Here is a 26,767-nt window from a genome sequence, read left to right on the forward strand (position 1 = left end):
CTTTTGCCTTCAGTCTTCCCAGCATCAGGGTCTTTTCCAGAGAGTTTTCTCTTCGCATTAGGTGGCCAAAATATTGGAGCTTCAGCTTCAGTATCTGTCCTTCCAATGAGCACTCAGGGTTGATTTCCTTTAGGATTGACTGAGTTAGTGGTGTAGTTTCAGTGTTAAAGTGCAGACTCTCATCACAGCAGTGCACATGACCATGCCCCCGAGGAGAATCCAAAAATTCAAGGCAGCCATGTTGCTGTATAACAACAAACCAGTTTTAGGCGTTTTTCATCTCAACCAGGAGCAAGCCTTTTATAAAGCTATTGGGTCTTAACTCCCCATTCAAAACTAAAAAAAAGGTAAAGGAGTCCCCAACCAGTTGTGTCCGACTCTAGGGTGCGGTGCTCATCCCCGTTTCTAAGCCGAAGAGCCAGCGCTGTCCGAAGACGCTTCCGTGGTCATGTGGCCGGCATGACTGAACACCGAGGTGCACGGAACGCTGTTACCTTTCCCGCCGAAGCGGTACCTATTTATCTACTTGCAATTTCTTGCTTTCAAACTGCTAGGTTGGCAGGAGCTGGGACTGAAGACGGGAGCTCACTCCGTCACGCGGCACTCGGGTCTCGAACTGCTGTCCTGCCGACCTTCCGGTCTGCAGTTCAGCGTCTTAACCACTAAGCCACCGTGGCCCCCATTCAGGACTAGGCCACCCCAAAATAGTTTGCGCTACAAACTGACTGAAACCCAGAATGGATGCACACCCCCACCGGGATTGGAGCCACTGGCCTCCACTGAACGACAACAGCAGCGTGGTGGTGGTAGTGGTTGTAGCAGGTATTGAGCTATTCATGACCGCAGCACTTTAAAAAGTAACAACTTCTTTAAAAAGCAGTGGTATCGGCCAGAGGAAAGATCCCCAGAGAAAGAGGAATAAGAAAAATGAGCTTTTATTAGGGCAACTCAAAGGTTGCCAAAAATGTGCATGTTTTCGAGATCTCCAGATCTCTGCAACAGGCAAGATGTTACCAAAAATGCGGGATGGGGGGCAGGGGGAGGCTGACTTGATGTTGAAGTCGTGATTAAGAGCTACGGAGAGCTCCGAAGCTTGCACCTTTGGGGTGACCTTTGTGTTGGCCTAATAAAGGTTAATCCCCTAATATGGATTTTGGAATAACGAAAAAAGACAGTGTTTTTCCCATAAATTGTCATTGCTGGGGGAGGGGGGATTGTTTATATTTTTCAAGATGTGAGAATTGAAGGGGGAGACCCTGAACCCTCCTTGAATTTGGACTCGGGCTGTATGGCAGCATTGTAAAAAATGAAAAACGCTTCACAATTATGACCCATTCTACTGCATTTAATTGAAGCTGTCATTAAGGTTACATCCTTTTTTGTTTTCTTGTAGTTTTGCAGAATGCTCAGATATAGCGGTTGCCCTTGCAAGTAGCCAGAGATAATTGTGCATTGTGTTAATTCCAGAAAATGCAGCAGCAAGATTAGGCTTGTTGACAGATGTTTTGACCAAGTGGTTCATGCAAGATAAGTGATACATCTTGTACAGGACCAGACCACGTAGGGCAGAGCCCCCCTCTTCAGTGTAGCTTAGATCAGGGGTGAACATGTGGGCCTCCAGATGTTGTTGGAGTCCGACTCTTATCAGGCCCAATCTGTGTGGCTAATGGTCAGGGATGATGGGAACTGTGGCCCAATAACATCTGAATAAGGTAGACTATAACCAGTAGGACAACAGTTCCTATGCAAGTGTGGGATTTTCAAATTTAAAAATAAATAAATAAAAACTTCATTTTGAATGCACATTTCCTCTTCTTCTGCACTAAGGTAATCCTGTGCCCTACTTTACATGGAACAGTCCTCCATTTGAAAGTATCCTGTATTCGAAGGACTGTCCGGTCCAAGTCTGGTTTAAAAATAAAGAACCACAAGAAGGGAGAGGCAGGGGCCTTGAAGTTCTCTACCTACAGTTAACAGCTGGACAGCAGACTGAGCAGGCAGGCAAACAGGTCACCTGGTTACAGTCTTTCTGCCCACGCTTAATACCCTCTTCAGTTGATTTCTGCATATGTTCCCAGGTGGAGAGTTGGCACTGAAAATACATTCCTGGGCTGTTAAGCCCAAGCTCAAATGAAAAATCTCTTGACCCCCAATACATGCCTTCTCTTATTTGAAAAACCAAATAGAGCAGAATCAGTTTGTGGATTATTTCAGTTCATGTTTCTGAAAGTCTAACTCAAAAACAACAGAGGATGTGTTTACACTGCCCAGATCCATAGGTCCTGCTTAGACGAGTAACAAACTTGAGCCTTAAGCCTCTCCCACCTGTTATCATTGATTTCTGTCCAAACTTGGCTTGCTCCCAGTTACCCTTTTGACTTTCTTCATTCAGCTGTCCATTTGCAACGGCATCAGACTTTTTAAAGCCTCCTTTCTGGCCATCCTAAATGACCAAATGGCAGCTGTTTCTATTCCCCAGGTGCTGTAGTTGGTCAGCCCCTGCCCAAGAACACACCAAGGGGCTGTGGGCACAACAGGTGAGGCTGCAGTGCGTGCAGCTGCCATATTGAGCATGTAACCTCTCCTCAGGGGATGTCATGTCATACAAACCCTGTGAGTATGGGTTATGTGTGGGTTAAACAACCCTCACATAACTCATGGTCTGTTTTAGGGTTATGCAAGAGTTGTTTAATCCTCACATAACCTATGCTTGCTGGGTTCACAGGACACGACAGCCCCCGAACAGGGTCGCATATTCAATTTGGCACCCGTGGGCGCCACAGCTCCATGTGGGTTAAATAGCTTCTTTAACGTCTTTCTAGCTCAGGGGTGGTCAACCTGTGGCCCTCCAGATGTTATGGCCTACAACTCCCATCAGCCTTAGCCATCATAGTCAATGGTGAGGGCTGATGGGAGTTGTAGGACAAACTCCTACTTGCCCACTCCTGAGAAGAAGTTAACTCTTCCTATTACAAACCCCACCTAATCCCAAGAAACAACCCAACCCTATTTACATTCTTACTTATTGTGGGATTGAAAAGGTGAGAGTTGTTGACTATCAACAGGCATTGGTAACCTCAAGAGTGGATTATTGTAATGTGCTCGATATGGGGCTACTTTGGGCTTGGTCCGGAAGCTGCGGCTGGGATGGAATGCAGAGGTGAGGCTGCTAACTGGGGCGTCCTTCCGACAGCAAGCTACACCCTTGCTAAAAGAATTGCACTGGCTGCCAATAAGCTACTGGGCCAAGTCCCAAGGCCTTGTTAACATATACAACTTGGGACTGGGTTACATTAGAGACTGCTTCAACCCTTATGTCCCTGCCTGATCCCTGCAATCATCAATGGGAGCCACACTCCCAACTGACACGAGACAGGCCTCGACAATTCTGACATTCAGAGTCTTCTTAAAACTCATCTCTTCACACAGGCTATCCCTGAAGCGTGACCCAGTCAGCTGTAGATCATAGCACGGTAGAGTGAGGGGTTTTATTGCTGATTAATTTGTATTGTGTTGTTTTTATTGTTATATTTATTGTTTTGATTCCATTGCAGTTTATGTTCACCGCTTTGATACCTCTGTGGAAAGTGGTATGTAAATCTGAATAATAAAATAAATATCTAGGGTGCTTCCAGACGGAGGGCTCAAAGGCCCACACTCCTCTTCGATACTCCTGTCCTTCTAACCAAGGGACAGGTGGGGGTCCTCCAGAGGGGTGGAGTCACTAGTGGGTGGAGCAGCAGGGCAAAGTCCCGCCAACTGATCTTGGCAGCAGTTGGAAATTACACCTGCTCAAACATTTACTACAGGTTTTTAGGCCCAAGCACGAGGATGGTGCCATAGGGATGCACATTGCATGGACAGCCAAGCCAGTTCCTCAGGAGAAGAGTAAAGGATGAGGCCCCTTCATTCACTCCCATTTTATTTCCACTGGCCCCAATTAATCTTATGCTGTTGTAGTAAATAACTGTTGCAGCAGCATTTTATCCCGTATCAGTTTCCACCTCTTTGATTGTTGCCGCAAGGCACTGTGCACCTATTCCATCGTTTCCTCTGTAATGGAATTTTTCTGGTGAAAGACAAAAAAGCAGTGGGAAAACGCAGGAAAGTTACAAATTGAAGAAGTCATATGGACCCCATAAATACCTCGTCTGGAAACACCCCTAGCAACCCACTCGCTACAGCTGCCATTTTACCCCTTGAATGCAAATAAAAACAACAGATGCCAAATAGCGTATCCAGGCAGCGTATAGTTGAATCATTTGCAACAGACTTCATCCTCCCTTGAACACACAAACAAACATCAGAGGCTGAAGCGAGTTCAGGGAATTTAATTCATTACACTAAAAATATTGAAGTCAGAAGTTACAAAGTCATTTTTTATTCATAAAATAGCCACTTAAGCATATTTACAACCAAGGCACAATGATTCAAGACCTCCAGTACCATAAACGGTGATCAATTCCAATGAGCAGCAAATATATATATATATATATATTTATTTATATACACATAGCTAAAGATAGGTACACTCAATAATTTAATATACAGCTAGGAGATGGGGAGTGGAGGTTACTGGGCAGATGTAGCGTGGTAATTCTGTTTAGGACTGAAAACACAGTTAACATAATCTAGTTTCATTGACAGTGACATGTCAGAAGTTTGTCCCCTTTGAAGTTTAGGCCCTGGTTTTAGCTCAACGTGGGGCCAATTTTGTGCAGCGCATGGTCAGTGACCAACCACTCTTGTATGATGGAGATCACGACAGATTAAGGTGTGCATGACCAGAAATCTGGAGTGTTGGCCAGTGCTCTGGATGTTTAGATGTGAACCTTTAAAAGGCACAGAACCAAGAGAGGGGCGATTCCCAAAGTGCCCGAAATATTTATTCTGCCCAACCCATTTTGGAAATACAGTTCCTTCTTCAGGGACTGTCACTTGTCTTCCCACAAGTATATGGCAATCAGCCCTTCCGCTCCTTCCTCTACTGAAACTAGCAGTTAGTTATCTTTCCGAAATGCATTGGGTACAATAAATATTTCAGGGACTTTAAGAATCACATCTTTATTTGTGTGTGGCATCCGGTGCCTTTTCCTGTTGTTGTTTGTGAACCTTAAAAATGGAAACCTGCCTTTATTAACATCTGCAGATCCATAGCCAACTTCAGTAAGTTCTCGGAGTCCGATATGGGTGACGGCCATTCCAAATTAAACAATGGATCAAACTGTTGTAGGCACATACTTCCCAACAGCCCAGGATGTGAAGGGGAAGTCCTTCCTGGAGAGACCAGCACTGCCCAATTTGGCCATTCACAGAAGCAGTCCCCTGTCTGAAATCCACCCCTTTCTAATGTAGGGTGTGGAGCATTTGAGACCAACTTCTTCAGATTCAAAATGGCAGCCAGGAAGTGGACAGCAGGGAAGCCAGCCTTCTTGTCTCGCTTGCCCATTTGGTGCCACTGTAATGGAGAGTCCGCACCCCACCACCAATCCCATCCTGCTTTTCCAAACATGGGCAGCTTCTGGCCCTCCAGATGTTTTGGCCTACAGCTCCCATCATTCCTCACCATTTGCTATGCTGGCTAGGGCCGATGGGAGTTGTAGGCCAAGACATCTGGATGGCCAGAAGTTGCCCACTGCTGGCTTAATGTCTGAAATGAGAACGATCAGGCCTTAAGCCTCCCTGCTCCTTGAGCTGTCTAGCCCGAAGCCCCCCGCCCCGCCCCCTCAACCCACACACAGTCCCATCTGTGTGGGAACTGTCTGCAGTTGCTTGGTTGTGTGGGAAAGGCATATCCTCAGAGCCACTCTCATTATTAACTCATTCTCTATGGAGGAACACTGACACTGAAAAGAGGTTTGGGGGCACCTGGCTTCCTGATCAGCTGCCTGCAGGGCTGGCTCCAGCTTCTGGAGGGCCCTTGGGCAAGACACCCTCAGTGGGCCCCTCCCTCAGTGAGTCTGCCTTCTCACCGCCATCACTGTCTGGGCCAGAGCAAGAGGCAGGGGTACAAACACGTCGCAACGGTGAAGAGGAGCAAGTCCAGGGGGCTCTTGTCAGTGGGACCTTGCTGGGGAGTAGGCCCTCGGCAGGTGCCTGACCACGCCAGCCCAAGCAGCCCAGGACCCAGCACCCCAGCAAGGCCCACCACTGATGCTTATTCTGGGGCCCTCTTAAAAACAGAATTATGCCCTGGTGTGCTGGGAGCAGCGCCAGGTGGCTGGACCGAACCACCACTTCAATATTCCACAACGCTCCTGACATAGCATCGCTCTGAGCACAGAGAAAAATTAAAGTGACGGCTACAGCCAGCTGCCTGTCAGTATTTGGAATGCTACTGCTACCAGGTAACCCTAGCAGGCCCCACCGATGGAAGCAAGGACCCACCAAAGGGCACTTTGCCCAAGCAGTCCTTAAACATGGAGCCCACCCTGCAAAGGGCCCCTTCCCCGGCATTCCCCAAAGTGCAGCAAGTGGCCTCCATGGCATTGCAGGGAGGACCAGCAGAAAGAGGTTTCCAAAGTTTTAAAAAATAAAATTCTGCCCCCTCCCCACGTTTCAAGCTGAGAAGCCTTCTTGGTGTTCCTGAAGAAACAGGACTACAGTAACAGTAGAACCAAACCCTTTCCCCGCCCCAAGAACTATGGAGGAAATACAAGAAAGAGGGACTAAAAAGGATCAGTAGTTCTCAGCAAAGTAGAAACTCCAGTGGCAAGACATCCAGTGTTCACTGTACAGCGATATGGGCAGCAAGTCAGCTGCAGTCATAGCGAGGGGACTGAAGTCCATTCATCTTTCTGTCCAAATGATACTGTATTGCAAGGCCTTTGGGGGAGGAAATGAGAGGAGGCTCTAGCCATCAGCAAAGGAGCAAAAGGGAGATTGTAGAAATCCATGGTTGTCAGCAAGCAGAAGTGAACACACAGCTGTGAAAAGTGCAAGCGGGGAGTGTGTGCATTAGAGAGAATGATACCTTGTGGAAAGTGCAAGCAACCTGACACGCACACATCGGCATTAGCAAGTGGCCTCGCACCATGGCACCGATGGTTGCCCACGTATGGGTGTTCACGCACAAGCGGTCTTGCACAAGTGTCTGATAGGCAGGTGTGCAAGACATTTGGCTTAGTGTACACTTCTGTGCAAGTTGGGGGCATGCGAGTGCCAGTGAAAATCCAAGTGCCTCGCACAAGCAGTTTCCGTGCGACAGTGATTGCACGCAATCCTGCAAGAAAGCAGTTTTACACAAGCGGGTTTGTTACAGTGGCTTTGCAGGACTGTTGTGCTGAAGGAGTGGGCACGGTGGATAAGAGGAGTGGTAGAGTGCGTGATTTGCACTCAGAAGGTCCCAGGTTCAATCCCCGGCATTTCCAGGTAGGGCTGAGAAAGAGTCCTGCCTGAAACCCTGGACAGAGGGTAGATCAGGCTTGCCTACCCTTTTTCAGCCCGAAGACCACATTCAGTTTCAGAGAAGCTCTCAGGGGGTCACATTCCAGTGGTGGGCGTGGCCATGGGCAAAAGGGGGTGGGGCCAAATATCAGCATATTTTAGCTTGAAGCTCTTACAGCCAATAACTAAGCCTTAGGAGAGGCATTTCAACCTTTTCGAATGGGAAAAACAATGCAAAAGCCGGGAAATGATCAGTGGTTGTGGGAAAGGAGCTTTGAGCATCTGGGGAACCCCAGAGCATTGGATTGGGACCCCAAGCAGGTCGTGTTTGGCCTGCAGGTCTAAGGATCAACACCCCTGGTGTGGATGAGACTGAACTAGATGGACCAGTGGTCTGGGGCCCAGTATAAGGCAGCTTCCTATGTTCCTGTGCACATGAAACTAAGAAGTAGTTTGCGTGAGTGTTGGCTTGAGCAAGAGGAATCTTCTGGAAGCCCAGAGAGTGGTCCGAAGGCACATGACGCAGTTCTACTGCTAAGCAGGTTTGGCTCTGGAAGCTGCCAGGATGGGAGGTTGCCTGTGAGCCCTGCAGAAGCCACTCTGAGCTCTTTGGAGGGAGAAGTGGGCTCTCAGTGTAATAAATAATAAAATAATCTCGCGTAATCACAACTGTGCCTGAGAAAACGCAGCCATGAGAAAGAACGTCAGGGTCACTAGCATAAGTGCCTATGCCCTTCCGTCTCTTTGGGTACATATAATCCAGTGCAAAATTAAGCTGATATTCATATCTGCACCCTCTCTGCACTCAAATGTAATTCCTAGGGCTGTGTGTGTGTGTGTGTGTGTGTGTGTGTGTGCATGCATAGTGTGAGAAAGGAATCCATCAGTGCAAATGAAAAAGCGGCCCGATTGTGCCTCGTGTTTCACAAACGCCAAGTAGGTCCATCTTGCAAGGACCGTTTTCCTCCCTAAGATCAGACAGTCTGGAAAAAGCGTTGGGTCATCACCGACCTGGGTGGCATAACTTAGGCTTAAATAACAGTTCCTCTGTGGGTCCAGCGCTATTTCCCAAAGAAAGCAAAGCAGCCCATGAGTATAAAGAGGAGGGTGGGGAAGAGGAGGTGGGGAGGGATTCAGTAGTGTCTCCCTGCCTCCTGCCAGTTTGTCACCCACTGCTTCTTGTGCTTCGGAGGCAGGAAACCTCCGGCCGGCTGATACCGCTCCTCCTGCCGGATCCGAATGGCATGGTACTTGGGCATGATCCGGTAGTAGCGGGTTCGCTTGAAAAAGTTGCACTATACAGGGAGAGGGAGGGAAAAACAGGTTAGTGGGGTGGGTATGGGGGGAGTCACACACAAACCAAACTTGAGAATTGGAGCGAGAGAAAAGATTCAGAAAGTGGAGGCAGGACAAAAGAGGAACAGGAGAAGTTTTATTTGGGAGAAGGGGAAAGTGAGCAAAGAAGGCCAATTCATCTGAGCATTTTCCTGTGATCATTGAAGGGCAGTCTGGCTAGGTTTGCCTTCCCCAACCTGGTGCCCTCCAGATGTTTTTGGACTTCAATTCCCATCAGCCCCAGCCAGCATGCCAAGGAGGCTGGGAGTTATAGTCCAAAACATCTGGAGGATGCCAGTTTGGGGAAAGCTGGGCTAAGGTGAGGCGCAACGTTGGTTTGAGAACGGAGAATACAGTTGATGGCAAAGCTGCCCTTTACTAATCGGAATGCTGTAACTGTTGACAACTGATCTGCAAAGAAAAACAGATCAACGCCTCTGAGGACTAGCTGCATAGCTAAAACATGTAAATACTCTACGGGCGCAACGCTATGCATAGACAGGAAAAAATCCTACAGCAGGGCTGGGAGTTGTAGGACTTTTTTTCTGTCTAAACATGCCTAGGATTGTGTCCTAACATGCTTGCAGAGGCACAAAACAGAAAAGGCTAGCAAGGCTGAATTGTCCATGAGGTTCAGAGATGCTACTTGCCCCTCCTGATCACCCCCAAAATAAATTCAAAGTTTGGAGTCACTCAGAAAGCTTGGTTATGAACACCTGACAATCCAGTTTTGATGCTGCTCCCTCTTCCCTTCCTCAAGTTAAAAAAACACACATCTTGTACAGCGAATGGGAGGCCCCACAGGGTCTCTCCTGTGTTTGAGTCCTCTGCTACTTGCTAACCCCTGTCCCCATGATAAGGCTTTTTTCCTGGGGTAGTTGCTGGGGTCTTGCAGGGAACAACAGTGGTGGGCTGCCAGCCCCAATTTGAGGAATGGCCCTGTTTTTTGTGTTCTGTTTTTCTGCTTTGGATACACGTTCCACCCCTAACAGGGTCATTCACTTGCAATGGCCAATCTTCTAAAATGGGAGGTGTCTGGATTACAGCCTGCCCGGAAGCCATGACCCCTGCAGTGCTTCCAGGCCGAAGGCTCCCCGTGGTAACGCTCAAAAGGCACTGTGCCAGTATTCCATCTTTTTATCCCCTGAACAGATTTTCTGCGGTAGGAGAAGAGATGGAAGAAGTGGTGTGAAAACACAAGAGGGTTACGTGTGGAAGACAACATTGTCTAGACACCCCCGTAAAATTCCATGAATGAGGCAGGGCGATGGCATGATGAAAGCCTTGTCTGGAAGCACCCTGGCCTAAACTGTAATGGGTGCTGCATTAGGGTTAGAGTGGGGAACCTTTTTTTTGTTGCAGGCCACATTCCCTTGTGGGTAATCTGCATGCTGTCCGTGGAAGGACACGGCTAAAGCCAGCAGTGGGCAGGGCCAGACCTTTAAGTAGGCAGGGCCAGAGCCAAAAAAGGGCAGGGTACCCCCTTTTCTCTCTCACAGTTTCTGCCAGTCCTTCTCTCTGGGCTTCTCTACATGAGCCTTTTATTGTGCACTTGTGATTGGTCACTCATGGTAGTTTGCAGGTCTGTTACATGACATCGTCAACCTCCAGGGCCTCTCCTGTGCTTTCTGACCATTATCTTGGGTTCTGTCCTAATGGAGAAAATGCAGTATTTCCCTGGATGGCGCTATGAAGCGCTCCAATGGCTCCATGTATTTCTCCAGTTCCTCTATACCACAGCACCATCTAGTGGATGTATAATGAAACATATAGAATTTGCAGAGAAAGGGCACCACCACCCCCAGCATGTGTAAAGGAGCAAATCTTCATCCTGCAAAGAATCCGGAAGCAGAAGCCTCGGTAAAGGTGTGCGATAAAAGCCTAGTGTAGAGAAGCCCTCTCTCTCTCTCTCTCTCTCTCTCTCTAAGTCACCCCTTTTCTTTCTCTTCCACAGCTTTTCTCTCTTTCTCCCACCCCTTCTCTCTCTCTCTCTCTCTCTCTTTCTGCCACCCCATTTCCCCCCTCCTTGCCACCCACAAAAACATAGGACAAGGGCCACATGCAGGTTGCCCACCTCTGCATTTCAGCATTCACAAAACTGACCATTGAGCCAGTGATCTGCCTTTCCTATCACAATTTCACATCCGAATGGTCATTTGGATTGGTCCATAGAGCAGGAAGAAGAATGAGAGTAAAAAGAAAAAGACCCTTATCACAGCAGTGCCATCTCAGAAGCTACTCAAGAAATACCTGGTTATTAAAGCCTAGGAAAAGAAAATGTTTGAGTTAGCAACACGAATAGGTAAAACAAAGAGGCCAACAGACTGACCGACACCTGGTGGAGAGCATGAACCATGATGTGGGTGACATGCTGTGAGGGTAACTGGGACAGATGCTCTGCATTTGGTCGGAGCAGCGGTGAAGTGGGGCGGTTAACCCATTCTCCAAACACCATTTCCCTGTTCTGAATCCCCCCAGCTGCTCTCAGCCCTGCAAACAGGGAGGAATACAGGTACGCCATCTCCCATGTCACAACAGGTTTGGCCCTCAGGCTCTTGACTCCAAACCCATATGCTCTTACCTGGGAGCAAATCCCACAGAACTCAGGGAGAATGACTACAGAGTAGCTGGGTACAGAACTGTGCTGTGAAGAGCCTGCTTCAAGCCACAGGGTCTGGAGGAAGCATCTGTGCCTCATCTGCACTTTCAGATGGCTGAGGAAGGCAAGCAGATGACACCACAGTGTGGCAATAAACTAGCAGCCTCATCCAGCAGCACAGACCCTAACCACTAGACATGTTTTGTTTATTTCTAAAAAGAGGCCCCAGGTTCTCTGTCATCTCAGGCTTTCCTGTACATCAGAGCTTTCCAAACTGTGTGCCTCAACACATTAGTGTGTCGGCGGTAGTGTGTAGGTGTGTTGCGCGAAATGCAGAAAATTGTGCGGAAGGGCACCGCGGAGCTCCCTTACTCGCGTTTGCTTCCCTTGGCCCCGCCCCCGGAACTTCCTAAAGCAGCTAATTTTAAAGCAGCTAAGGCTTAGCTGCTTTAACATTAGCTGCTTTAGGATCATGTGGCGTCTTGACGTAGGACGCACTTGATTGGTGGTGTTGGAGCAGTACGATGAGGTAGAGGCGCAGGGTGAAGAGAGGGGAGGGGAGGCGCCGCCCTGGGAGCAGAGCTTGGCCGACACCGGCACGGAGAAGTGGCAGTGGCCACCAGCCCTGCGAGATTTCGAGCGCGCCCTTCGTGGACTTCTGCACTGCGCTCCTGCGCGGCCAGGCCAAAGTACTGTGCGGGTGGAAACGCTGCCTGGGACTGGGACTGCACCAAGCGGGCCGTCCGCCATCTTGGCCAGTCAGAACGGAGCTCAGTGGAGGCCAGAAGCCTCAGAATCAGTGTGCTCACAATCACCCGGGCGAGCGCAGCTGCAGGCTGTCACCCAGTCAACCCACCTGCTGCTGGCTGAAGGGAGGCCACCCTCCCAAACCCAATGTGGCAAACAGCAAGCCACCCACCACGTGGCACTTATAATTTGATTTCTGCCATTTATTTTTATTTTTACTCTGCTGTAATTGTGGATTAACCACCCACCGGCAGTGTACCACCGGAGAGTGCTGGAACTGGACTCTGGACATAGGCATTGCAAATATTTACAGCAATATAGCCTTGTAGTGAGACATATATATTTACACCATTTCTGTTGAACTTTTGCTTCTCTACTTCATGTGTTTTTGCAGCTGAGCTCCTACCTGGGCCTATGCGTCCTAATATGTATTGTAACTACTTTAGTTAATTTTATTTTTCACATTTTCTTGCACATATTTACATACTGTTACTCATAAATGACAACAATGAATGTTATTATCTTAATCATATATTTTTTAAAAATATAAATGACAGGTTTTCATGAGATACGTTCTATCCCCATACATTTTGTTATTACAATTTATGTACGTGTCCGTATCTCTTATAACGGGTTAGTTTAACCTCCGGGTTGCTAGTAAAACTGAGTTACCGTGTCGCGAAATGATGCATGTCTAAAAAGTGTGTCACCAACATGAAAAGTCTGGAAAGCTCCGCTGTGCATCTTTTCCTGCCTTAGAACCAAAGCTTTGCTTTGCCTGGATTCTGTGTGTGCTTTAAAAGCCTGATCGCCTTTCAGCATAATGAGGACCAGCGATTTCTCTGAGCACAGGCCCGCTGCACCCCTCTGATGGCAAGACCCAGGCATCTGCAAAGGGACCATTGCTCAGAGGGTAGAGCACCCCCTTCGCATGCAGAAGGCCCCTGGTTCAATCCCCGGCATCTCCCGTTAAACGCTGCACTAGGTGGATAGATCGTTGGACCAGTCATAAGGTAGCCACCTATGACCAGTTGGCACGCCCAACTTCCACTTTCCATGACTCGACAATGGTCTGCAGCTCTCCAAGCCAGGGTCTTTGGGGAAGGATTAAGAAGTGGAGGGGTTGACAGAGACAGTGAATGAGAGGTAAGCCCTGCCCCACCCACCCATCCGCCCGCCCATCTGTCCACCCCACGTTGATTTACCAAGACACAGGGCAAAGGGGTGGGCAATGTTCCCCCCCCCCCCCGAGACAGGAGCTAGTAGCTGTCGGTCAGCCGCTTAGTTTCGGATGGCTGGATCTTCATCATGGCTTTCTGGCCCTTGGCCTCGTACATGGCTCGTGTGCTTGCCCGCCGGAAGAAGCCACACTATAAGGAAGCAGGGGGCAAAGGTCAGACACAATGGGGAAGCAATGTATGTTGGGCTTGGGGGGAAAAGAGCCACGTCAAGTGTTCCAGCTGCACGCCAAGTGGTCCAAAGCGGGAATGGGGGACATGTGGCCCTCCAGATGTTGCTGGATTGCAACTCCCATCATCCCTTGCCATTGGCTATGCTGGCTAGGGCTGATGGGAGTTGCAGTCCAACAACATCTTGAGGGCTATGTGTTCCCGATTCCTGATTCTATGGATGTTGCTTTTCAAGGTGAAGATGGAAAAATGCTAGTTTCACGGTAAGACTTCAGGCAAGACAATATGCAGCCAGTATTGAAGGTTAGGTGAAACCAGGCCCTTGCTAATCCAAGAAGTACAAACTGCCAGTGCCAAAAGGCTCACAATTTTGGCCTGTCTAGGGCTTCCATGAGGCTGTCACTCTATAGCAAAAATCTCAAGCGTAAGTAATAGAAAGTGGCTCAAGAGGATTGGAAAAAATTGGCCAGTCTGATACTGCAGCACAGATGCCATACTCTATAGTCCAGACTTCAAGCCAACCCAACTGAATGCAGCTCTAGATCACTAGAGCTCCATTTCCATGTTACCCTCCTACGAAGGCAACACATGTATTCAAGCCCCCTCTTGCCTGTAGGAGTCTTCAGAAAAAGACAGCTTGACTCAGCAGCCAGAACCATGCAGCAACACAACATAACAAAGAAACTTTGGAAGTGCTCTCCAGCCACAGCCACCTTAAAGCTTTGGAATGCTTGAGCCTCTATGGTACTTCTCCCGGTGGCATCCAAGTGAGGGAACTGGCTTCTGATTTCTGAAGACCAATAAGCACAGGAGGGATGGAACACACATTCCTTCACTGACAGGGTATGGTGTGAATTGCCTCTGAAAAACCAGCCAGTCTTGGATTTCTGCAAAGCTTCACAGATGTGCACTACACAGCAAACTCAAAGCTTCCATTTGCCCCTCAGCAATGGCATAAATCGCTTAAGATATCCCAGTGAGGCATTGAGCAGGTGGGTGTTTTGGAGGGTGGCTGCCACAATGCCGGTGATGACATTATCCTTTTATCCCAGGGCACATACCGCGGGGTCCCAAGTATTCATGCCATTCCTTTGTTAATGAGGATCTAAATATAGTTCCCGAACAGCCCAACCAGTTTCTCCACAGTGCAAAATGAGTGCGCTGAACGCCCTGCAGAGCTTCTTGGCTGCGCTCCAGAATGAAACACTTGAGATAAATGCCAATGCCAACGTCACGCCCTAACTCAGAGCAGATTATGTCACTCTGGATCAAGCTGGAGACACAGGATTACTTCTCGCCTGGCCCATCTGAAACCGGCCTGCCTGGTTTTCACTACAGCCTCTTAATGCCTGAACATTTTGTTCTCAAGCAAGATCAGCCCATCCGTTGGCCGACCAAAATATTTATGTCAGCCTTGCAAATACTGCTCAGACATTCAGGCTTGCCACAAGCAATTTCCTCCCCCCACCCTCCTGTTTGCACTGCTACAGCTGCAGGTCAACAAGCACTGTTGGGAGCTTTGCAGCAGCAATTCCCAGAGTGTGTCGCTCTACAGGTAGGACTCAGTGGGAAAAGAAGGCGTTGCTGCCCTCCCTCCCAACCACCCACCGATTCAAAACCTCCTCTTCTTACCTTCCACAGCAGTAAGACGATCAGCCCCAAAAGCAGAAGTCCGGCTGCAACGGCAAGCAATACCAGCCATAGGTCAATCTCGGCCGGCTGCTCTTCGCTCAGCTCAGAGTCGATGTCCACCGTGAACTATAGCGAGGGCAGTAAAAGGGGAAACGGTCATGCCTTTGGGGAGAAAGGGCAGAACAGGGGGGAGGCTGGCTGCTTGGTGCTGAAGCATAACCCTAGTTGGACTTGGCTTCTATCTATCAATCACTTTTCCTAAGTGTTCAGAGTGCGCTCTCTCTCTCTCTCTATATATATATATATATATATATATACACACACACACACACATATTCTTGGTGATCCTTACAAGACCACTGTAAAGTAGGCTTGCCCCCATATTGCACATTTCGGTGGGTGGATGGGGAGGTGCTGGGGCACAGACTTAGGATCCGATCCAACACATGTTTAGACAGAAGAAAGTGTGATGACTCTCAGCATTCCCTAGTCTGGCTAGGAGTTGTAGGACTTCTTTCTGTCTAGGTATAGGATTGCAACTTTAGGTGCTTTTCACTCAGTCTCTCCACGAGTTTGGTGAATGCATGGAGGGAGAGGAGGGACTGTTCAGAGGGGTGACTGGATTCATCACACAGACCGCCCACCCCCAAGCTTTTCTACACAAGGCTATTGATCTGCTGTGTTTATCTGCAGTTTCGTCGCAGAACTGAGATCCAAGCTCTGCACAAAGAGCTTTTCTTTCCTGCTTTTACACTACATAATCTGTGGGTGGTGCTGTGCTATAGCGGAATAATACAATTACACAACACCTTTGGAAGTAATACTCCATTTTCCCCACTCTAACCGCCCCGCCCCTGGAAAGTGCTCTTAAAAAACAGAAGCGAAACTGGAGGGTCACGATGTCATCTAAAGAACCCATAAACAACCACGAGTAAAGAATGACAAGCACACAATACATGCCTTGTGTAGTAAAGCTCACCTTCGCATATTCAGCCAAAGGACTTAAAGGGCCATATAGCTGTACAGCAGGAGTGGGCAACTTGTGGGCTTCCAGATGTTGTTGGACTGCAACTCCCATCATCCCTCACCATTGGCTAGTCTGGCTAAGGCTGATGGGAGTCATAGACCAAAACATCTGGAGGGCCACAAGTTGCCCACCCCTGCTGTACAGCATGAGACTGGAAACACTGATCACGCAGGGCTCCTAATCAGCTGAATGTATGTATGTGTATGTGTGTGTGTGTGTGTGTGTGTGTGTGTGTGTGTATATATATATATATATATATATATATATATATATAACCTCTTTCCAGAGCTTCTTCCAAAGGCATGGTGGTTGAGGGTTGGCATCTGTGGGCACAGTCCTGCTTCCCCTCCATGCATTCACTAAATGCTTGGAGAGAACAAGTCTAGCAGCTTGTCTAAGGCCTCCAAGGGTATCCATAGCTTTAACTGTACCAGAACCATGTGCAGAAATCAGTTGACTTCCATGGAATGTACTTGGTCATAACTCGCCACACTTAAGGAGGAGGGGAGGGTTCAACTGCCACCCTGCCCTGCCACAACTCAAGTCCCAGATGAGACCTGGTATGCTGATGCGGGGTGATGAGTTCATCAACCTGCGACAGAAAGCGAGAGCTAAGCCTGAGTTAGTGAGGAAACATGAGGGCAGCTCTGCTCTGAAGAGAAGTTGGTTTGACCAGATTAACTAACTGGATATCCAGAAGACTGGATACCCAGTTAATCTGTTCAAACCAACTTCTGTTCAGACCAGGGCTGCCCTCATATTCCCCTCACTAACTCAGGCCTAGCTCTGGCATTCTGTCACAGGTTGATGAACTCATCATTAACTAATTGGATAACCAGAAAATTGGATATCCAGTCAGTTAATCTGGTCAAACCAAATTCAGTCTTTGGTCAAACCAAACCAAGTTTTCCTGATTATGCAGGGTATAAACCATAGGGAGAGGGGAGAGCCGGCAGGACGATTCTTCATTGGAGGTGGCAGCTGGTTGGACTTGGTGATTTGCTGGAGTTACCGCACCGTATGAATCCAGTTTCACTCACCTGCACAGTATGATTTTTCATGTTGATTGTGGAGGTGTTTGTCCTGAGAAACAGTGTGGCTTGCCCATCCACCTTCACACGGTAAAAGTCGTGGTAATCCTACATTTCCATGGGGATCGATAGGAAAGGGTGTGTATGTTAAAAGCAGCAATGTCAACGATCTTTCCAATGTATTCCTACCCATTGAACCTTGAGTAGATAAAGCTTTATTTAATATTTGTACAGCACCTAGAAAATGTGACTTATTAAGTCAACAGCAACAACAATGAAGCAAAATCTAGGTGCCCTGGAACTATAATCCATAAGACATTTACATATATAAAAAGGCAGTGGGAAATCATAAGAACATAAGAGCCATGCTGGATCAGACCAAGGGCCCATCTAGTCCAGCATTCTGTCCACACAGTGGCGAACCAGCTGTCAACCAGGACATGAGTTTCACCTTCCTACCCATGTTCCCCAGCAACTGGTGTACACAGGCTCACTGCCTCTAGTACTGGAGGTAGCACACAGCCATCAAGACCAGTAGCCATTGATACCCCTTCCCTCCAGGAATTTGTCTAACCCCCTTTTAAAGCCATCCAAATGGGTGACCATCACTGCATCCTGTGGTAGTGAGTTCCATAGTTTAACTAGGCACTGTGTGAAGAAGTCCTTCCTTTTCTCTGTCCTGAATCTCCCACCAAGCAGCTTCATGGGATGACCCCACTGGGTTCTAGTGTTTTGAGAGAGGGAGAAAAATGTCTCCCTACCACATTCTCCACACCATGCATAATTTTGTAGACCTCTATCATGTCTCCATATATTCAAGCCCATTTGAATACTTAAGCAACATTATTTTCAGAATCTGTTTCTTTTAAAATGTTTTAATTGTTTTAATATGGTGTTTTATTCTTTTATCTTTGTTGATCACCGCTCTGCAATCTTTTAATGTGGAGCAGTATCTAAATATTGTAAGTAAGTAAATAAATAAATACATATTATTTTATATCCTTGCGGCGCTGAGCCAGCTGAGCCTGATGTCAGTTTCACTTGCCTTCCCCAGTCGGGAAGGTGAGCAGTGGGCAAAGACCTCTCAGCAAGCCCCTCGAGAAGCCCCTCTCCCTTCTCTGAAAGGGGGGGAATCTGGGGAGGAGCCTTTCTGGCCTGGATGGGGAGACTTGGCAAGCCAAATTTGGGCCATGAGACAGATGTTCCCCATCCCTGTTCTAGAATGTCCTTCATCTTCATCAATGTCCTGTAGATGTGTGTGGAAGAGCTTGTATCCATTCTTTCTTGTGCATGGCTGAATACCTGTGCAGTTGAATGCACATTCAGGCTTTTTTTATAATGCAAATTTCCTTGCAAATTTGTGCAGCGTGTTACCACCTGAAGCAGCACATTGCCAAAGGGACTCATAATCAGATGTAGGAATGCCCTATTTGACCAAAGGTACTGACATTCCTGGAACAAAACCCAGAACTGCAATCCCTAACCATGGGCACAGCCCGGGATAAGGTAAAGACTGCATCACGGTAAAGACTGTTTGGGGGCTTATCCTACAAAAGAAATAGAACAAAGCAAAATTGGACTACACATGCTACTGTATTATTTACATTTTTGTCCTGGTCCTTGTCCAAGGAGTACAGGTGGCATATGTGGTTCCCCCTCCCCCATTTTATTCTCACAACAACCCTGTGAGGTAGGTTAGGGTGACAGCAAGGATGCTGGAGAAATCCACTGCAGACTCCAATGAGGCTGGATTCCCAAGAATCCAACCTGCAGAGTCCACAGTGGACCAGACCCACTCACCAGCGTGTCCTCCAGATTTTGTGTGGGCAGTCTTTCCAGCGTTATAAAAGGCAAGACAGGCTAATGGCAACTTCCATCACGGGAAAATTACAGCCATAATTGGCATATTTTACACCATTTGTGGCCGTAAAGCACCTACTTCCACTGACACTGCGGGCATAAACAGCCTAAATCGCAGCCTTTTATAAAGCTGGAGAGCCGCCATGCGAAATCTGGTGGACGCACCAGGGCTCCGGGGAAATCTGTGGGGCCCCAAGCAGCCCAGATTTCCCCATGTTGGACTCCCCCCCTACTCCGGACTGGACATCGGGGGGTTCGCCCAGCCCTAGCTGAGAGATAGTAACTGGCCCAAGGTCAGCTAATGAGCTTTGTGGCTGAGGTGAGGATTTGAACCTGGGTCTCCCTGGTTCTAGTCCAAACCCCTAACCACTGCAGCACCACTAGGCAGCACCACTGCAGATTAGTGGAGGGGTGGTGGTGGATACAGCACGTACCTCAATGAAGGTGCTGTTCCAGACCCGTGCTCGGACCTTCACGTCTGTCACGGCTCCAATGTCCCACAGGGGACACTCAAACCAGATGCAGCGAGACGTGCCTCTGGAACAGCTCTGGAAACCAAGGAAGAATGAGAGGAGAAGAAAGATGACCACTCAGAGTTGGGATGACTGGGGAGGATTCACTGACTGAGGATTCATTGGAGGGCTTCTCCATATGTGCAATCTAAGGAACATTTGGCTTCTTTCTCTGAAGCGGTGCCTTAGGACTTGGAGGGAGAGGGTTGTGGGGGTCAAACTGATGGTTCTTCAAAAAATATGTGAGCATAGTACGGTGGTGGAAAAGGGTGCCCAGGCCCCAAATCCAACTATGCTACTCCCTGCCTGAAACATCCCGCCACCGCCCCCCCCGCGCAGCCACTCAATATGAGGGAGGCCAGCGAGGCCTGAGGAGGGCTAAGTGTGCCCCCCCGACCCACACAGGGAGAGTTGTGCACATAAGCACATAGGATGTTTCCAGAGGCAGGGCTCCTAACACTACCTATCAAAATCCACAGCACAGCAATTGTTTTTCTCTCCTTAACAGAACTCTTGTTGCGGTAAGAAAAAAAGACAGAAGAAGTGGTGAGAATGGGAGGGATACGATCCGAAGACAACGCTGTCTGGACCCAGTGGAGGCTGCTATTTCAGTGGGGCAGCAAATCCGCTCTGGGTTTCAGTCAGAGCACTAAAGAACCTATCCAAGGTCCTGAACTTAATTTGAGGATTGGGTTCAGCACCTCAGATAGCTCCTTTAGAGTTCCGACCGGCTCGGACTGAAACCCAGAGTGGATTCATCATCCCACTGAAGTAGGAGCCACCAGCCTCCACTATCTGGACCCCCAGTAAAATTCCACAAAGGAGGCAGGTTGAGGCCCACCTGATGCCAACATTGTTATCTTTTTGGCACCAGGTTAAAGCTGCCCTCTTCTCTCAGGCATTTGGCAGCGTATAATGAGACTCCTGATTGTCTCTGGCTGATCGTTTTAAATTGTTTAAGATACATGTTGTTGTTGTGTGTGTTATTTGTTTTATGTCATTATGTGAATAGTTTTAATATTTTATATAATGTATTTTAATGGTTTTTAATTTTTGTGAACCGCCCAGAGAGCTTTGGCTATGGGGCAGTATAGAAATATAATAAATGTAATGAAATGGCACAATAAAAGCCTTGCTGGAAGCACCCATAGTTACCACACAGCAGCCTTCCCCAACCTAGTGCCCTCCAGATGTTTTGGACTGCAACTCCCATCAGCCACAGCCAGCACAGCCAATGGTCAGGAATGATAGGAGGTAATGTCCAAAACATCTGGACGGCATCAGGTTGGGGTGGGCTGCCATAGAGCAAGAAAACTCTCCCCCTCTTTCTGAATGAGAGAACTCTAAGGACTTTGAACTTATTTGCTATGTCAAGGCCATTTCTACAGCCGTGAAACAGGGGTGGGGAGCTGAAAGTGGGTGGGGGCCTGGATGAGCACCTACTGAGCCCCACACGGGCTTGATGACATCAGGGGCGGGGCTACCCCCCCTCCGAGGTAATCTGGTCCCTGGCTGAAGTGAACCTCTCACTGCCACCCCACAGCACATCTTAGGACCTGGATTGATTTGCAACACTTCTGATTGGCTGGGGGAACCATTTATATATGACCCCTTCCGGGTCATATCCATGCCAGCGCAGACCATTCCATTGACAGGCAGCCAGGACTGCTCTGCTACTCTCCGCTTGACCCGTCTTCCCGCAGCCCTGTGTGCTGCTCCACTTTACTATGGACTGTCTCCTAGGATCACAAGCATGGCTGCTGCCTGTGTAATCCACAGAACATCCCCAATCTTATGGGAGAATGGATCCCACTGCTGTCCCTGGGAAGCCAGGCTCTGGACTGAGCTCTGTCGCAACCAGCCCACAGCGGCTCTTGAGAAAAGCCTCTGGAGCAGGAGCAGAAATGGCACAAAATGGCAAAATGCTCACCAGTGATGTTTCTGACTTGGCTGTCTTTGAAGTTGCTAAGGTGATGGGAAGTTCAGCCTTTGGAGATGCCTGCAGCTCACGCTTCCTCCGTGCCGAGGTGGTGCTTCGATCAATTAGCTGGGAAGGGAGAAGAACTGATCATCTTTCTTTTTCTGGAATTCTACATGCTAAAGAAGATGGCAGAGTTACATAAGGGAATGGGGAAGAGCTCTCAGCCCAAGGTGGGAGGTTGCTTTTCTGGATCCTAGTCTCTGTCAAGCACTAGGAACACAACCTGTTATGTTTAAGACTCCGGGGGCCAGGGGGAAGGTAGACAGCAGGAACGCTGCGCAAGTATCTAGTTCTCTAGACATCAGATTGATGAACATCAAGCTCAGGATATCTTCCAATGTCTGTTAAACACTTGAGATGTGTACACATGTGTACACAGCTTCTTGATTGTATCTCGCAGCTCCATTCTTGGAATATTCATTTTGCTCATTTGGGATGAATTACAGAGGGTATTATGTCAGGAAAACTGGTTTGATCAAGCTGCTTCACCTTTGCAAAGCTCATCTTGTTTATTTTAATGACTTCACAGAGCAGCTCCCCTGAGGAAGCAACACTTGACAAAAATGTTGGTGATCCTCTTATTTTCTAATCTTGTTTAGAGATGCAAAGTTTCTGGAAATTTTGAGGCCATGGAGGAAAAAAAAATGTTTTTTCTGTTTTTTTTCTGGGGGAAAAACAAAACTTTGGGGGAAAATTGAAAAATAAGCAATACTTATTTTTTTTTTAGTGCTCTTTACAGATCTAAAGTTACTTTTTGGCTTTAAGACAGCCTTCCTCAACCTGGTGCCCTCCAGACATTTTGAACTTCAGCTCCCATCAGCCTCAAGCAGCAGGGCCAATGGTCAGGAATACTGGGCACTGTAGTCCAAAACATCTGGTGGGCATCAAGTTGGAGAGGGCTGCTTTAGGAACATTAAGCAGCCTTTCTGTTCCTAAAGTTATTTTATGTATAACTTAAGTTTGCTCATAAAATTACCATTATATTTTAAAACTTTTAAAACTCAGTTAGTAAATTTGTAATTATTGTCTGAATAGATTAGAACTACATTAAATGACTGCTACAGCATCAAAAACACAGGACTCTATAGAACAAAACCCCAAGTGTTGAGAATGTACATTTACTGTCAAGAATGTACAACAGTGATTCTACTCACATGTTGGGAAACTGAGCATAAATGTCTATCAGTAAAATATACTTTAAATCAATAATTTTAATAAGGAATGAAAGAAGTAACTATGCTGGGAATCTTACAGAGAGGATTTAAAAAAAAAAAATTTCCCCCATGGCTTCCTTATTTCCACACATTTTACATTTCTAGTCTTTCTATACGTGTTCTTCTTACATAGTTTTTAGAAATCATTTTGGGGGGAGCAAAGACTGGCTAACAATACAGAAACAGCCTTAAATTAAAAAAGAACATATTTCATAATCCAAAACTGTTCATTTTTTCAGAAAAAACAAAAAATGGTCCTCGGGAAAAACGGGGGAAACATTTTTTCTGTTCCAGTTTTTTTTCCGGGTCTTCACATCTCTAATCTTCTTTTACTGTTGCTAAACATGTTTAGTCACATCAAAAGAAAAATATAGCAGGGGTGTGGCAGAATTCTCTCCCACAAAAATCACATTAAAAAGTTCAAAACTCACATAAGTTTGAAGGAGAGAACAAGAACAAGATCCAGAGCAGAGAACTTTGCACGTACAGTTAGGTAGGTGGCTGACTATCCATTTGATCAATCCCTTTAAGAAGCCAGGACAAAATCAGACCAGAATATGGTATTAGATGCAAAGTGAGCAGGCTAATAATGACACATAGGACAGCAAATTATGCATACATGGGCTGTTATGCCATATGACCAAAGCTCTGGTGGCCATCAGCAACACAGTCCTGCCATGTCTTCTCTTGCATGCCCATGTAGAGTGTAAGTTAAACAGCAGAAGTTGTCCACACAGCTCCAGCTCCAGGTTTTGAGGGAGCTTTGGGCAAAACACCCTCAGTGGACCTACCTTGGGTGGGGCATCCCCAGCTTCAGCAATGCCCCAGAGAGCCAGCAAGCCACTGCCTGCTCCCTGGCCTCCTCTTTCCTGCCAGGCAGTGGTGGATCCAGTCGCCCAACTGCCCAGAGGAAGAAGACACGATGATGATGAGAAGATGACAGAAGCAGCTCCTTAATGCCAAGTGGATGAACAAGTGTCTCATGGCCATAAAGATCAGAAGCAGCAACAGGCATTTAGTAGATGTCTTGGTGCTTGCTCAAAGTGACAGACCTTGGTTCATTTAGTACACTGATTGCATGTAAACCAGGGGAGCAGAGGGCCAAACCCGAGGGCCAAATTCCATTTCAGAGAAGCTCTCAGGGGCTGCATTTCAGTGGTGGGCATGGCCAAAGGCAAAAGAGGTGGGGCCAAGAAACTAAAAATGCCCAAAATGCCAGCATACTGTAGTGTAAACCTTTTACTGCCAGTAACTAAGCTTTAGGAGAGGCAGTTTAACTGTCTAGAATGGAGGAAAAACTGCACAAAAGCCAGGAAAACACCAAACAATTGTGGTTAGGGCAAAGGGGGTGGGGCCAGAGGAAGGGGGTGTAGCCTTCTGGGGAACACCAGAGCATCAGAATGGGATGCCTGGAGGGCCAGATTTGACCCACAGGCCTGAGGTTCTGCACCCCTGATGTAAACCAACATAGCAGAACCCACAATGTGTAAGTGTGGTGGCTAAAATGTATTTTAGCATACATCCGGTGGTTCTTCTGACTCAACGGAGGGTGCTCAACCTGTTCTGGATGAGGTTGCACTCCCCCTGAAGGAGCAGGTTTGTAGCTTGGGGGCTCTCCTGGAGCTATCTTTGTCACTTGAGGCTCAGGTGGCCTCAATGGCATGGAGTGCCTTCTTCTTATGAACATCAGTTGATGGCCCAGCTGTGCCCCTATCTGGACAGGGGTAACCTGGCTTCAGTTGTCTATGCTCTGGTAATCTCCAGGTTAGATTACTGCAATGAACTCTATGTGGGGCTGCCTTTGAAGACAGTTCAGAAGCTGCAGATCATGCAAAATGCAGCGGCCAGATTGCTAACAGGGACCAGAAGGTCCAAACAGATAAGACCGACTCTGGCCTGCTTGCACTGGCTGCCTGTATGTTTCCGAGCCCGGTTTAAGGTGCTGGTTTTAACCTATAACACTTTACATGGCTTGGGACCTCAATACCTGACGGAGCGCCTCTCCCAACATGAACCTACCCATACACTATGCTCAACATCTAAGGTCCTCCGCCAGCTGCCTACTCTGAGGAAAGCTCGGAAGACAGCAACAAGGGAGAGGGCCTTCTTGGTGTTCCCCCCTAATTATGGAAGGATTTCCCCGATGCAGCCTGACTGGCACCAACATTGTTATCTTTTCAGTGCCAGGTTAAGACCTTACTCTTCTCCCAGGCACTTTGCAGCATAGGATAAGTTTTAATCGATCCTGGATTGTCTTATGGTTATGTGTTTGCTTGGGATTGCTTGTTTGAAGTTGTTTTAGATATATGTTCTCTTGTGTATATTTGTGTGTGTTTTTATGTAAATGGCTTTTAATCTCTGTATACTGTATTTTTAATGTTTTTACTCTTTGTAAACCGCCCAGAGAGCTTTAGCTATTGGGCAGTATAGAAATGTAATAAATAACAACAACAATAATATATTAAGTATTATTATTATTAATCATTAATCATTTATTATTAATATGTATACAATGCCTTGTTTGCTAAAAAGCCATTAAGGTGGTACTGAGCATGTATGTACTGCAGCCTTAGATTTCAAAGGCAACGTGGCAGACAGAACTGGAGTCCTGGTAGGTATCAGGAGTAGCACATGAATAATGCAGTGATAGCCACGGGGTGGTAGATTGGGGGGGTGAGGGCAAGGGGGGCGCATAAGGTTGTGAGAGACAAAGCAAGATGGCAACTGGGCTGGCGGTGGAGGCCAGACTCACCGTGAGGTTGAGGTAGTTGATGACCTGTCCTGGGGGTTCACAGAACCAGCTCCCATTTCCTTTCACCAGGATTGCAGTGGGGTACAGCAACCACTTCCCACTGCTGGCTTCGTAAGGCCACTCAAAGCCTAGTGTGATCGTTCCCAAGGAACCTAAAGACTCCGCCTTTGTGGTCACCTAAAAGACAAAGGACAGGCGATTCGTGGAAGGCCCCTTTCACTCTCTGATTCTGGTCACCAAAGGTGAAAACCACAGTACAAAGAAAAGCAACTGAAAGGACTGGGGCATAGATCACCCTTTATTGTAAAGAACAACATAGACAAATGTAGATAGGATAGATGTCTATGGAATGCAATTGCTGTCAAGAGGGGGAAATTGTTCACTCTCTTCAAATACAAAATGTAAGTTCATTGACTCAAACTGAGAAGCAGCAGGATCAAGACGAAACCTTCATGCAACACATAATCAGCTTTTCCTATAACCATTGTTTGTTCGCAGTTGTTTCCCCTCCCAGATGCAGGGGACAAGAGACGTATATCCGTATCTTTCTCCCTACAAGGAGAAAAGCAACCAAGGGGATTGTGAGAGGAAAAACACTGGGTCATCTGCTCAAGACTGCAGACTCCCAAGGCTGCTTTTGGTTAAAAAAAAAATCAAGAAAAAATATATATAACCAAAGGCATGTCACATATAGTTTCAGCCTTAGAAGGAAGTTCACCATTAATATCTACTTTTTCCATCATATTTGGGATAACAGATAGTTCCAGAACCAGAACAACTAAGGGTGCAATCCAATGCATGTTTAGACTGAGAAAAGTCCTACAGCTCACAGCATGCCCTGGCCAGGCATGTCGGCTGGGACATGCTGGGAGTTGTAGGAATTTTCTCTGTCTTAACATGCATAAGATTGCAGCCTAAGACAGCAGTCCTAAGGCCCCTAAACAGCAGGCCATAGACAGGGCTCCAATCTCAGAGGAGATCTGGCTATAGGTCTCCCATCCCCACATCCAGCCATTGCAAAAAGCTCCACAGTGACTCCCTCTCCCAGGGTCGGGACTCCAGCCTCAGGAAGGGAAGAAATGGGTGTGTTAGGGGCGGGCCAGCAGACAGGGAGGGGAAATGTCCTGGATCCACTGGATCCAAAGGCCTCTCAGCTTTCTTTCCCACCCCTGGCAGGGAGGGAGGGTTAGAGGGGCTCAGAGGCCCGCTTTAACTTATAAAGCTATTTCAGAGGATGGAAAGGCAAAAATAGCCTCTGTCACTCCTCCCACCCTGCTAGCAA

At 47.6% G+C, this 26,767-nt stretch overlaps 1 protein-coding gene across 2 annotated transcripts in view; it reads right to left on the reverse strand.

Annotated features, from left to right (window-relative positions):
- Positions 1 to 1,332: 1,332 nt before the first annotated feature.
- Positions 1,333 to 26,767, reverse strand: part of ITGA3 (integrin subunit alpha 3) — a 111,278-nt gene continuing 85,843 nt past the window's right edge. The window contains exons 20-26 of one of the 2 annotated variants that reach the window (XR_014783833.1): positions 25,486 to 25,662; positions 21,469 to 21,585; positions 19,461 to 19,574; positions 17,176 to 17,274; positions 15,109 to 15,234; positions 13,273 to 13,437; positions 8,594 to 8,681 (exon numbers count right to left, since the gene is read on the reverse strand). Coding sequence is in view for 1 of the 2 variants with exons in the window: in XM_084804766.1 (XP_084660892.1) it covers positions 8,520 to 8,681; positions 15,109 to 15,234; positions 17,176 to 17,274; positions 19,461 to 19,574; positions 21,469 to 21,585; positions 25,486 to 25,662 (795 nt within the window). In the remaining variant the exon portion in view is untranslated. Of the gene's footprint in view, positions 8,682 to 13,272; positions 13,438 to 15,108; positions 15,235 to 17,175; positions 17,275 to 19,460; positions 19,575 to 21,468; positions 21,586 to 25,485; positions 25,663 to 26,767 lie in introns of both variants that reach the window. The other variant, XM_084804766.1, reaches the window with a different exon arrangement.

Source organism: Heloderma suspectum, chromosome 6 (assembly GCF_057233095.1).
Source record: "Heloderma suspectum isolate Gila_16-S chromosome 6, 16-S_ref, whole genome shotgun sequence".
Lineage (NCBI taxonomy): Eukaryota > Metazoa > Chordata > Lepidosauria > Squamata > Helodermatidae > Heloderma > Heloderma suspectum.